Source organism: Sinocyclocheilus rhinocerous, unplaced genomic scaffold (genome assembly GCF_001515625.1).
Source record: "Sinocyclocheilus rhinocerous isolate Xijiao unplaced genomic scaffold, SAMN03320098_v1.1 scaffold65, whole genome shotgun sequence".
Lineage (NCBI taxonomy): Eukaryota > Metazoa > Chordata > Actinopteri > Cypriniformes > Cyprinidae > Sinocyclocheilus > Sinocyclocheilus rhinocerous.
In genome coordinates this window covers 1,483,303-1,496,459 of record NW_015662000.1, presented here as the reverse complement: position 1 = coordinate 1,496,459, position 13,157 = coordinate 1,483,303, and the positions used below count along the sequence as shown (strand labels likewise).

The following is a 13,157-nucleotide window of genomic DNA, read 5'->3' as shown; positions in this document are numbered from 1 at the left end:
ATTTTGGAGAGTATCACATACGTAAACAACGTGTGCTGTTCTGTGTCAGCACCACCGTACGCAGATACACTGTTTATGTTGTTTTCACTTTGATCTGAACGTAAACAACGTATCCGCGTACATACGTTGCATGTGATACTCTCCAAAATGGTGCTATAGGGTGACGTGGAGGAGACGAATTGTTGAATAAAGTCGTTATTTTTGTTTTCTTTGTACACAAAGTATTCTTGCAACTTCGTAAAATTATGGTTGAGCTACTGATGTCACATGGATTGTTTTAACAATCTCCTTGCTACGTTTCTGAACCTTGATTGTGTAAGATTCCTTGCTGTCTATGGGAGGGTCAGAGAGCGCTTGGAATGAATCAAAAATTTCTTAATTTGTGTTCCGAAGATGAACAAAGGTCTTACAGGTTTGGAACAACATGAGGGTGAGTAATTAATGACAGAATTTTCTTTTCTTTTCATTTTTGGGTGAACTATCCCTTTAAGAGTCAGTAACCTATTCCCTTTGGATTTTATTTTAGACTGTAAACAATAAGGCAGCCCTCCACTTTTTTTAACATAGCTGTTATGGCACTAGATGGCAGCACTGCATTAAGCACCATTGCAGTCCTCGTCCAAGTCGTACTGCAGTGCTGACTGGCTCCATATATTCCATTCATCATCATTTTGCACATCTGCTCCGGATGGACTTTTACCCCACGAGGCTGATTCAGACAAATTACCCTCTCCTTGTTTTGACTGTTCCTATATGAGCATTTTGCTCTGTGCTGTGGAAAGCTGGGCTAATATGTAGAGTTATTGGTAACCGGAGGTGGATTGTTAAATCATGTTTTGTTTGCTTGTGCAGAAAGCTGTCTCCGGCCTTCCACCAAGCACTTTTGTCCTTCTGTCGAATGTCTGCTGACAGTAGGCTGGGCTCAGAGGTGAGTGGGATCGGGTAGCATACAGGTACATCAGGCCCGGTTCTTGACGGCTATAGAAGGGTGGGCTGGCATATATCCTGGGTGGGCATTTTAGTCATCATATCATCATATAGTCTAGAAGATATTTATACTGTAGATATTGCTATATTAGCTATATTATATGTACACTGAAAAAAAGCTTTGATGGGCAGCCTAGAATATCATGCATTTTCACAGCAAAATAACCTTTTTTTTTCTTTATTGAATAGTAAAAAAAAAAAAAAAGCCCTCTTTGTTATCTTTCTCTGGATCATTGTTTCAACACTGGTGATTATTTTCAACTAACTTTTTTATTTATACCAAACAAGGACGTAATCATGTCTAGAACATTAGAGGGACCAATTGTTTTGAAGAGAATATAAAGACCTCTATGGTAATGGTACTTATTTAAAGAAACTAAATAAATAAAGGATTTAAATGGATTTAGGGGAATAAATTAAAAGAAAAAAGAACCGTAAAAGAACAAGAATTTTTGTAAAGTAATCAATCTGAACTGCAAATAATATTTTTATTTTAAAATATGCACCCATTCAGTTTCAGTTGTATTGTTGAAAGCGCAAAACAGAAAAATGCTATTGTCATAATCAATTATGAATTAGGCTACATGAATCACGTAAATGACAGACCTAAATTTCTATTCAAAACTGCGGAATCGTTTACATAATAGAAGGGGAACGCTACGTTTCTTACAGTCGAGCCGACTGTTGCTATAGTAACGAATGCAACTTTCATCGCACAAGCTCTTTACTTTCAGTTTTCATTCTTACATTCAGCATTAACAGCAAGCCAAAAGGGGTAAGCTTTCAACTGAACTGTATAGCCTACATGCATTTTAGACGCTTATATTATGCTCTTGCCCCATCCATGCAATGAATGCACGTTATTGAATGATTTTTTCTATTGATTTTTAGAACATTAAAATTGCTCAGGTAATTTCAGTGGTAGGCTATGATACATATTCATGTAGCCTATTAAACTCCCCGTGATAGCGTGCAAATATTTCTGCCCGTTTTCGCTCGTCTTGCCTCTGCTTTTCTGCAACAGACTGAAGCCGTGTGAATTCAGCGCGCCTTGCATTGAGCAAATAAAAGAAAAATGGTGAAAGAGAAACAATTTTCTGGTGTTATTTTATTATTGTTGGGGCAGTCTCCAGCTATATCTTAAACTTCTCAAAATACAGCCCGCTTCAGATTGGTTTTAATCACTGCATAAAAAAATTTACGCAATCTTTATCTAATTCTGATTGGATGGGCAAGATAGTCATTTGGGTGGGCTCAGCTCACCCCTGCCCATGTCTGGAGCCGGCCCTAGTACAAAAGCACAAGCACATGTAGAGTCTACTTGTTGTGACACTCAGAGAGATAGTTCATCTAAAAATGAAAAGTCAGTCAATATTTACTCACCCTCATGTTGCTTTCAAACCAGTATGACTGACTTTCTTTCTTATATGGAGCACAAAAGGAGAATTTTTTTTACTTTTGAATTGGATGTGCAGTTACAGTGAATATGGCCTGCAGCTTTTAAGGTTAAAAAGGTTGAAAAAGCACCATAAATGTTTCATTAAAAAGCTTTATATGACTCATGCATTGTATTCCTGTAAATCTTCTGAAGCCATACAATAGCTTTGTGTGATAAACAGACCAAATAAGTAGTTATTCACTGAAAATCCTGAGATCTGTCCATGAACTCTAAGTAGTAGTAGCCATTTTTGTTTCTTGAACAAATCTTTCAAAATGTCATGATTTTTTCAAGTCATCATTCTTTCCAAACTTTCGGAAGTCAAATCTTTCAAATCTGTCATTTTCAGACATTGACATAAAGCAGTAATTAAAATAATCTAGTGCTGTCAAACGATTAATCGTGATTAATCGCATCCAAAATAAAAGTTTTTGTGTACATAATATATGTGTGTACTGCGTATATTTATTATGTGTATATATAATTACTCGCACATACAGTATACTCTGAAAATATTTACATGTATATATTTATATTCATATAATTTATATTAAGTGTCCCTGCTCGGTGGAGTCGCACGGTAGAGTCGATGGTCTTTACACTCTTCGGTCTGCACACGACCGCAGCCGCGACCGCTTCAGCGGAAAACTAAGCTTCTTTTTTTATTCGTTTACAAAACTCAAATTGAATTCAGCTGGACACACTTTCCTGTTTATCCCAACAAATGGCCAAGCAAAGCGCACTACACTGACAAGGTACGCGATACAGTACGAGACCAAACGTGATTTCAGCACGTCTCTTAAACAAAACAAGCGTTTCCTAGCAACGACAACTGCGCTAAACAGTGAGACAAGAAATAAGTACACTTACGAGCTGCTTTTAACTTCTGCTGATTGATTGCTTCTCTCAAAGAGTATATCTTAACACTTTGTTTTGCTGGCGCTTGAACACACTTTCCTGTTTATCAGAACAAATGGCCAAGCAAAGAGCACCACACTGACAAGGTACGCGATACAGTACGAGACCAAACGCGATTTCAGCACGTCTCCACAGTAAACAAAACAAGCGTTTCCTAGCAACGACAACTGCGCTAAACACTGAGACAAGAAATAAATACACTTACAAGCTGCTTTTAACTTCTGCTGATTGACTGCTTCTCACAAAGAGTATTTCTTTACACTGTTTTGCTGGCGCTTGAACACACTTTCCTGTTTATCACAACAAATGGCCAAGCAAAGAGCACCACACTGACAAGGTACACGATACAGTATATATATAATATACACAGTACACACACATATATTATGTAAACAAACCCTTTTATTTTGGATGCGATTAATCATTTGATAGCACTAAAATAAATATAAATATTAGATGAAAAACAAAAATGTTGCTTTGGCAATTAAGTGGAAAAAGTGAGTTTGTTGAAATTGAAGCACTAAAATTACTAAAACTAAAACTGGAAAATGAAATAAAATCATGTGAAATTTGAGTGAAAAGTGAAATATAAAAATATGCAAAAATACATAAATTAAAATCAATTAATATTAAAAAATCCTAATACAAAGCATTAATAAGATCTATAATATAGAAAGAAAAGCTAAAATAATAATTAATGCTATCATATGGCTTCAAACTTGGAATAAGTCATGTTTTATTTTATTAAGAAAGTCATACAGGTTTGGAACGTAATTTTTGAGTGAACTCTTCCTTTAACGATTATGACCAATCATTAGAATAGAAAGAAGTGCACTGGAAGCGGTTCAGTTGCTTTCAGAATGACCAGGAATGCATTAACAGGCACGTTTGAGAGGTCTCGGAGTTCATAGTGTCTTCTATGTCCAGATTACAAAAGCAGAAAAGGTTCTTGGGTTGCAGTTATGCAGTAATTTTTAGGCACGTGTGATTAAATGAAATGTCTGACATGTTTGCCTCTGCTTGCTTTTATGTGGCAACATTTTTGTGCCTAATTCCCATGTCCTTGTTTCTCAGGTGTCTCGAATAGCTGACAGCGAGCAGAGCGTCATGCTCATGCTGGGCCGCTGTCTGCCACACATCGTACCCAATGTCCTGCTGGCCAAGCGAGAGGTAACCCATGACCTTTTGACCCAACAGTCCCACCTCATCTTCCATGTCCACTGCGGCTGGCCTCTCCCTCTCATTCTATTCTTAATTCAACGTTGACTCGAATTATTTTTTTCCATTGCAGTTGTGTGTCTCTCTCTCTCTCTCTCTCTCTCTCTCTCTCTCTCTATACCCCAAACCCAATCCACCTCTCTCTTTTGTTCTGTTCACTCATTTCTTCTCTTGCTTTTTGTGCATGCATCTCACTGCTCCGATAGAGAATGGTTGTGCACCTCTGTCAGGTGAGTGGAACACATCGGCACGTTCTCACATCAGCCCTGCTTCCTTCACCATGCGTGTGACCTTTGACCTTTCAGTTGGCTTGGCTTTTCATCAGCTTCCTTAGTTGTCAGTGACTCAAATGCATTATTTCTTTTTTTATTGATTGATTATTTTCAACTGTGAACTTTTGCTTTGTACTGAACTTCTAAACCTATAAAGCTCTAAATGTAATTTTTTAGACTAATAAGGTAAACTAATTCACAGCAATAATCTGTAATTAATTAATAATTTTATTATTATTTGTAATATTAGTATTACTAGTAGTTAATAATGATATATAAACAATAATGTTTTAAGTAATGTTTTTCTGAAGTGTATATACATTCACTTTTTTTAATCATTTGAACTTTTGTTGTCATATTTATGATAAAGTGAATACTGCAAAACAAGCAATACATACAAAACTGGGAAAATAGCAAAATAAGGGCAAATATTTGACAATGGAGTAGTAATGGTTTATTATTGACCACCATTAAATTATTATTGGTGCTTTTATATTTTAGTTTCTTTCAGCTTTGTCAAAATTATGTTTTAAAATGTCTTTATTTTCTTGGAAAACATAACAGAAAAATATTAATGGCTAATCTTGCACTCCGGTATTCTGCCCCACTGCAAAAAAAGGATTTTCTTACTTAGTATTTTTGTCTTGTTCGTTTTTGCTTAAAACAAGAAAAATATCTGCCAATGGGGTAAAAACAAACAAAAAAATCTTGTAAAAAGAAAAAACCAGATTATTTTTCTTGCCCCATTTGCAGATATTTTTTCTCGTTTTAAGCAAAAGCTCACTTAATTTTGATAAATTTTTTCAGAAAACAGAACTTAATATCTTGTGTCATTATGCTTTTCAAGTAAATGTGTCTTGATTTAAGAATGTTTCAATATTTGTAATGGGGAAACAAGGCAAAAATACTAAGTAAGAAATACATTTTTTGCAGTCTTGCGTTCATAAAATGGTGGCAATGGAAACATAAATTGCAACATCGTTCAGTGAATATATAGTTTAATTTTTAGTTAACTAAAATTTTTTAGTTAGCTTAATAAAATTGTTAATAATAGTCAAAATATAATATTTTTCTGCAGATAAATAAAGTTAATTAGTCCTTAGCCGTTTACAGTTGCTGTCACAGATGTGCAAATATATATTTTACAACAACTTCAAACATTGCTTGTCTAAAAAATGTGTATTCTGAACTTTGTTTTATAAATAGTGAGTAGCTACATTTTTTAACGAAAAACTAAATAGCAATTTCAGACGAATAACTCCCAAGTTAAACTTTTGACAGCCAAGCCAATGGAACATTTCTATGCTGTGATTTTTCTGTGCTTCAGGCTGCAGCTATTCAGTATGAAACCTTGTTCAATTGTTTTCTTTGCCCCCCTATTACAGAGCTGATTTGGTTTAAATGACTACACTTTTAGAAAAAAACAAGGTACATGCACACACTGTACATCTGTTGAGAGCAGACCCAAAGGTGTGTACCGTTCCAAGCAAGTTCCACAGCATTTCCCTCGTCGGGCCCCTCTGATTTGCATAGGGCAGTTGTGTTTTATGGGAGACAGGTGACGGTTTAAGATGGATTGGATGCTTTCCAGGCTGAAGTCGGGTGAAAGCAAACACCACACGAGGAGTAGAAATCTCCTCGCTAAACTGGACTTTGAGCTTTGCCTGTTAATTCTGTTGGCTTCGTAACCTTCTTCCTTGAATTCAGACACACACTCACTCTGACACACCCTCAGTTTTTCCCCATCTGGTGCAGAACAATTACTAATCGGGCGCTGCTGGAACACCTGCCTTACGAATATAATTCCTGTCATCTGTACACCTACAAGAACTTTATAGTAAAGATAAAGTCTTTCGGAATTAAAGGCCATTCAAGTTATTGATTACCATGTAAAACTGATAAGACATCAGGTACACTGTGTGTTTGCAACAGTCCAAAATTCTTCATGTGGGTGTATTTCTGATTGGGCCTTTCTGCTGGTAATTATCTTGATTCAATGAGTCAATGCAGGCTGATGGTATAACAGAAAATTTGCATATAAATACAAGTTTTCGTGGGAAACAATTTAGAGTGACAAGGAATCCAAACATGCAAGTTCTTGTTTTGTATTTTTCCTTTTTTTGTTTAGATATTGAGAACAGATTTTATTTTTTGCATTTTTGCCAACAAAAATGTTTGGACACTTCATGCCACAAACAAATGTTATTGCATTTTATTAAAAAATATCAAACAAATTGGCATTTATTATAAATAAAGTTTGTCAAGCAAAATGCATTACAAAGCCATTTTATTTATAAATTATAACTCAAAAAAAATTTTTTTTTTAATAATAAAACAATATTCATTTAAGATGGATTGGATGCTTTCCAGGCTGAAGTCGGGTGAAAGCAAACACCACACGAGGAGTAGAGATCTCCTCGCTAAACTGGACTTTGAGCTTTGCCTGTTAATTCTGTTGGCTTCATAACCTTCTTCCTTGAATTCAGACACACACTCACTCTGACACACCCTCAGTTTTTCCCCATCTGGTGCAGAACAATTACTAATCGGGCGCTGCTGGAACACCTGCCTTACGAATATAATTCCTGTCATCTGTACACCTACAAGAACTTTATAGTAAAGATAAAGTCTTTCGGAATTAAAGGCCATTCAAGTTATTGATTACCATGTAAAACTGATAAGACATCAGGTACACTGTGTGTTTGCAAAAGTCCAAAATTCTTCATGTGGGTGTATTTCTGAATGGGCCTCTTTGCTTTCTGCTGGTAATTATCTTGATTCAATGAGTCAATGCAGGCTGATGGTATAACAGAAAATTTGCATATAAATACAAGTTTTCGTGGGAAACAATTTAGAGTGACAAGGAATCCAAACATGCAAGTTCTTGTTTTGTATTTTTCCTTTTTTTGTTTAGATATTGAGAACAGATTTTATTTTTTGCATTTTTGCCAACAAAAATGTTTGGACACTTCATGCCACAAACAAATGTTATTGCATTTTATTAAAAAATATCAAACAAATTGGCATTTATTATAAATAAAGTTTGTCAAGCAAAATGCATTACAAAGCCATTTTATTTATCAATTATAACTCAAAAAAAATTTTTTTTTTAATTAATAATAAAACAATATTCATTATTATAACAAAAATATATAAAAATTATTTTTCAAAATTACAAAATAATGGAAAGTCATGGTAAATTCATGGAAAATCGTTGGCCAACGTGTAAGAACCCTCTAGAACTCTCTGTTTTTTATGTTTTGTTATTTAAGCAAATAAGATTTTATTTATTTATTATTTTTAGTGTAGTTTGGTGTAAATTCATGGAAAATCGTTGGCCAACGTGTAAGAACCCTCTAGAACTCTCTGTTTTTTGTTTTGTTATTTAAGCAAATAAGATTTTATTTATTTATTATTTTTAGTGTAGTTTAGTTTTAGTTTTATTTATAGTTTAAACAGGGCCTAAATACAATTATAAGTAGTGTTTTTTTGTTTGTCTTTTTGTTTTTTGTTTTTAGCAAAATGCACCACCGAAAGACATTCATAAATTGTAAAAAAAAATATATATATATGTATTTATTAATTACAAAACAAAATACAGTGTTATAACATAATATTTATGGAATTTTTTGGGTCAAAATTTATGGAAATTCTTTGGTCAAAGTGTCAAAACCATCTAGAATCATTTGATTGGTATTTTTTTGTTTGATGCAATGAGAATTGTATATTTTATTTTATTTTATTATTTTATTTTCCTTGGAAAAATCATCTGTTTGGTCAAAATTTATGGACATTCTTTGGTCAAAGCGTCAGAACAGTCTAGAATAATTCGTTTTATTCTTTTTATCTGATGCATTGCTGTTTTATTTTACTTTTACTTTACTTTACTTTGAAAAATCATCTGTTTAAATAGGGCCCAAATACGATTAGTGTGTGCCAATTTATATATTGGTTAAGTCTCAAAGCTCTTCCCATTCTTAATGCCTGCTTCTAATTGTTTTTGTTTTGTTTTGTTTTTTTCCAGTAGCTCTTCCACAAAAGTTCCATTTCCACTCACACATTTCCACACTTTCACTCTGGACCAGAGCCAAATAAACTATTTCATAAATATGCCTCTGTTGAAAACTCTGCTCCAGGTGCAGGAGACGCTGCGCACTGCTGCCTCAATGCCACACTCTCACACAGAGTCACTACTGATGAAACGGCTCATTGGCGTCTCCAACAGACCAACCCTTACTTTCATAACATCTCTGACATCCGATTAAAATTATGGTTTTAACTCTTGGCAGGTGACTTCCCCCCCAGAAGCGGGTGTATTGAAAGAACCGTCCAAACAAACAAGCACGGCGTCAAACAGCCTGCAGTCTTGCCGCATGTTTGCTTAACTATCTTTCACTTTAAAGTGCCTGTTCGAGGCTGAGGTCTACCCACAGTCACGTCTCAAGATGAGATAAATCTAGAGAAAATAAACACTTCTGTGTCGAATCTTCCTGTGAATCCTGATCTGTTGTTTCTGTTCTGGATCTTCGTGGAAAATAGGGCTAGTAACCGCTGTTTGGCCATGAGACGTGTACCAAGGGCACACTGCCTGTTCTGTAATGTGATATCTGTCGTGCTGGTGAGGTTTTCTTTCATAACTGCGTCTCACGGTAAACAACCACTGATTTACATGGCTAAATGGCGTTGTACATACTTTAGAGAATGTCACGTTTATACACATCCGCATACATCCTGATACAGACACGCACTTCAATACGTCTTTGTGCTAGGACTGGGCAATACATATCAATCATTTTAAGCCTTATGACAAAATTCGGTATATTTCTATATTTGTTTATTTGTGTTTTTTTTTTTTAAACCAAACCTTCATTATACAGCCATAAAATCCAGTTAAAAATAATCACTTTTTTTTTTCCAAATAGCTTTTTGGAAAAGTTCAAATGTTTGAAAAGTTTTTCAAAAGTGTGATATCTAGGCCTACAAAAAATTAAAATCGTAAAAGATCATGGGAATGTCATGTTATAAAAATGATTTTCCCGACAGAAATATTGAAAATCCAACAGTAACTGGGCAATACATATCAATCATTTTAAGCCTTATGACAAAATTCGGTATATTTTTATATTTGTTTATTTGTGTTTTTTTTTTTTTTAAACCAAACCTTCATTATAATCTATGAGTGTGTACTGTGTTACTAATCAAAAATTAAGTTTTGATATATTTACAGTAGGAAATTTACAAAATATCTTCATGGAACATGATCTTTACTTATAATATCCTAATGATTTTTGGCATAAAAGAAAAATCGGTAATTTTGACCCAAACAATGACTATTGCTACAAATATACCGGTGCTACTTATGACTGGTTTTGTGCTCCAGGGTCACATATATATATAAATAAATACAGTCAACCACCTTCAACATTTCTCACATTATCTCAGTTTATTCATTTTGATGCTTAATTTTGTACAATCTGTGGTGTAAAAAGGTCGCATTAGCAGTTAAAGAAAAAACACTTAAGCAAAACATGGTCAGGTCAAACTGTCTGAATAATTTTTTGTCCCAAATTTTTATCAATTTCACTGGTAGTCCACTGTATGAAGAATATTTAGGTGTAATTCAGTATGTCACAGTTTACTTTATTTTGCTATCCTCACTTACATCTGTCTGTCTAGATAGATAGATAGATAGATTGATAGATAGATGGATGTCATATTTGTTAACATGTTTGGAAATTTATTTTTACTTAATAAAGATGCCATGCTTTTTTTTTTTAAAAAATAAATAAATAACAGTACACATACATATGTAAACAAAAACGTTTATTTTGGATGCGATTAATCTCGATTAATCGCTTGACAGCACTACAAAAATCGTGTGTGTGTGTGTGTGGAGCAAAAAAAACAGTCATAAGGGTCAATTATTTGAAATTGGACAAAAATGTATACACAATAAGCTTTCCATTGATGTATGGTTTGTTAGGATAGGACAATATTTGGCCGAGATACAACTATTTGAAAATCTGGAATCTGGCGGTGCAAAAAAAGTTGTCCAAATGAAATTCTTAGTAATGCATATTACTAATCAAAAATTAAGTTTTGATATATTTACAGTAGGAAATTTACAAAATATCTTCATGGAACATGATCTTTACTTATAATATCCTAATGATTTTTGGCATAAAAGAAAAATCGGTAATTTTGACCCAAACAATGTATTGTTGACTATTGCTACAAATATACCGGTGCTACTTACGACTGGTTTTGTGCTCCAGGGTCACATATATATATAAATAAATACAGTCAACCACCTTCAACATTTCTCACATTATCTCAGTTTATTCATTTTGATGCTTAATTTTGTACAATCTGTGGTGTAAAAAGGTCGCATTAGCAGTTAAAGAAAAAACACTTAAGCAAAACATGGTCAGGTCAAACTGTCTGAATAATTTTTTGTCCCAAATTTTTATCAATTTCACTGGTAGTCCACTGTATGAAGAATATTTAGGTGTAATTCAGTATGTCACAGTTTACTTTATTTTGCTATCCTCACTTACATCTGTCTGTCTAGATAGATAGATAGATTGATAGATAGATGGATGTCATATTTGTTAACATGTTTGGACATTTATTTTTACTTAATAAAGATGCCATGCTTTTTAAAAAAAAAAAAAATAAATGAATGCTAAGTGACATTGAATTACAGTTTTTAATTGATTCAGTGAATTTACCAACTCTAACGTTATTTTTAACGTTTAAATCTGTAAGTGCTGTCAAACTCGAGAATTGTGAGATCATGAGAATTGACTGTTTTTAAGAAAATTAATATCCAAATCAAAATTACTTCACTATACAGTGTTTCTAAATATTATAGCACCAACAACATAGTTGCAAACATGCCGTGAATATCCGATATATCACCCAGCCCTAGTTGGTGCTGTGGTTGAGTGGCTTGTAGACTCTCTCCTTTGTGGTGAAGGTGTTTCTTCAATAGAGAAGTTTTTATTTTCCCTATATCCTCAAATACCTGCTTGCTGAAGTTCCCTGTCCGAGCCCTTTGGGACGTGTCTCAGCGGATGCATGTGTGTGTTTATTTCCCTGTGCATTGCATATTATATGACCTGCTTTCCTGTGTGTGTCCACAGGAGTTGATTCCTCTCATTCTGTGTACGGCCTGCCTGCATCCCGAGCCCAAAGAAAGAGACCAGCTACTGCACATCCTCTTTAATCTTATCAAGAGACCTGACGATGAGCAGAGGTGTGTGCGCATTTGGGCATCTGCGCATGTGTAAACTGACCAAAAAAAATCGGTTTGTTACGAGTTTGATAACACTCTGCTGTAATCTTCCTCTCCAGGCAGATGATTCTGACCGGGTGTGTGGCATTCGCCCTACATGTGGGTCCCACTCGGGTGGAAGCTGAACTCTTGCCACAGTGCTGGGAACAGGTTAGTTCTGAACTCGTACACACACTCACCACATAAAAAAACTAGTGAAAAAAACAGGAATTCCTTTGTAGGCACACTCTGTCATTCACACAAACCAAATGGTCAAAACAACAATTTTGTAACATCCTATGAACTTTTTTTATCAGTACATCTGTAATAGTTTTCATATGTGAAAAGATTAGCCAATCAAAGCATGGCTGATTTACATATAGAAGATGCAGTGGCACAATAAACTACTGTTTATCATGGTTAGAGGAAGTGTAATAATGTCATGGAAAACTGCATTTATAACTATTTTTGGTGTCAAAAAAACATTACATAACTAAAAAAAAGTACTACGGAAGTGTAGAATATGGTGCATAAAGTGGTCTCAAATGTTTTTGGACATTTAAGTCACACTTAAATATTTTTGAGCATTTTTAGCTTTTACTTGATCGGTTTCAAATTTTTTAATCTTTTTGAAATGGGTTATTAGAATATTTTTTGAATGGAATATTGGAATCCATTTAGAATGGAGTCTTAATAATAGAATATTTTAACCTTTTTACATTGAAATCTTTATAATGGAATATTTGAACCTTTTTACAGTGGAATCAATGTAACAGAATTTTAAAATCTTTTTACAATAGCATCTTTGAATCTATTTAGAATGTAATCTTGATAATAGAATATTTGAACCTTTTCGAAAAGAATTTTTTCAACTTTAAAATCAAATATTTAATAAATAAAAAAATCTTTATATTTAAATCTCTCGAAATGGACTTAAAGACTTTAGTAATTAGATTTCTGTGGACATAGTGAACATAATTGAATACTGATTGAATTTTCAAATATTTAATTTTTTTTTAATACTTTAGTCTTTTTTAATACTTTTTTT

The 13,157-nt window shown here is 34.0% G+C and overlaps 1 protein-coding gene across 1 annotated transcript in view; it reads left to right on the top strand.

Annotated features, from left to right (window-relative positions):
- relch (RAB11 binding and LisH domain, coiled-coil and HEAT repeat containing) overlaps positions 1-13,157 on the top strand; it is a 59,962-nt gene that overhangs the window by 18,472 nt on the left and 28,333 nt on the right. The window contains exons 9-13 of the mRNA XM_016536998.1: positions 853-928; positions 4,418-4,513; positions 4,768-4,791; positions 11,979-12,091; positions 12,190-12,280. Of these exons, the coding sequence (XP_016392484.1) occupies positions 853-928; positions 4,418-4,513; positions 4,768-4,791; positions 11,979-12,091; positions 12,190-12,280 (400 nt within the window). The remainder of the gene's footprint in view (positions 1-852; positions 929-4,417; positions 4,514-4,767; positions 4,792-11,978; positions 12,092-12,189; positions 12,281-13,157) is intronic.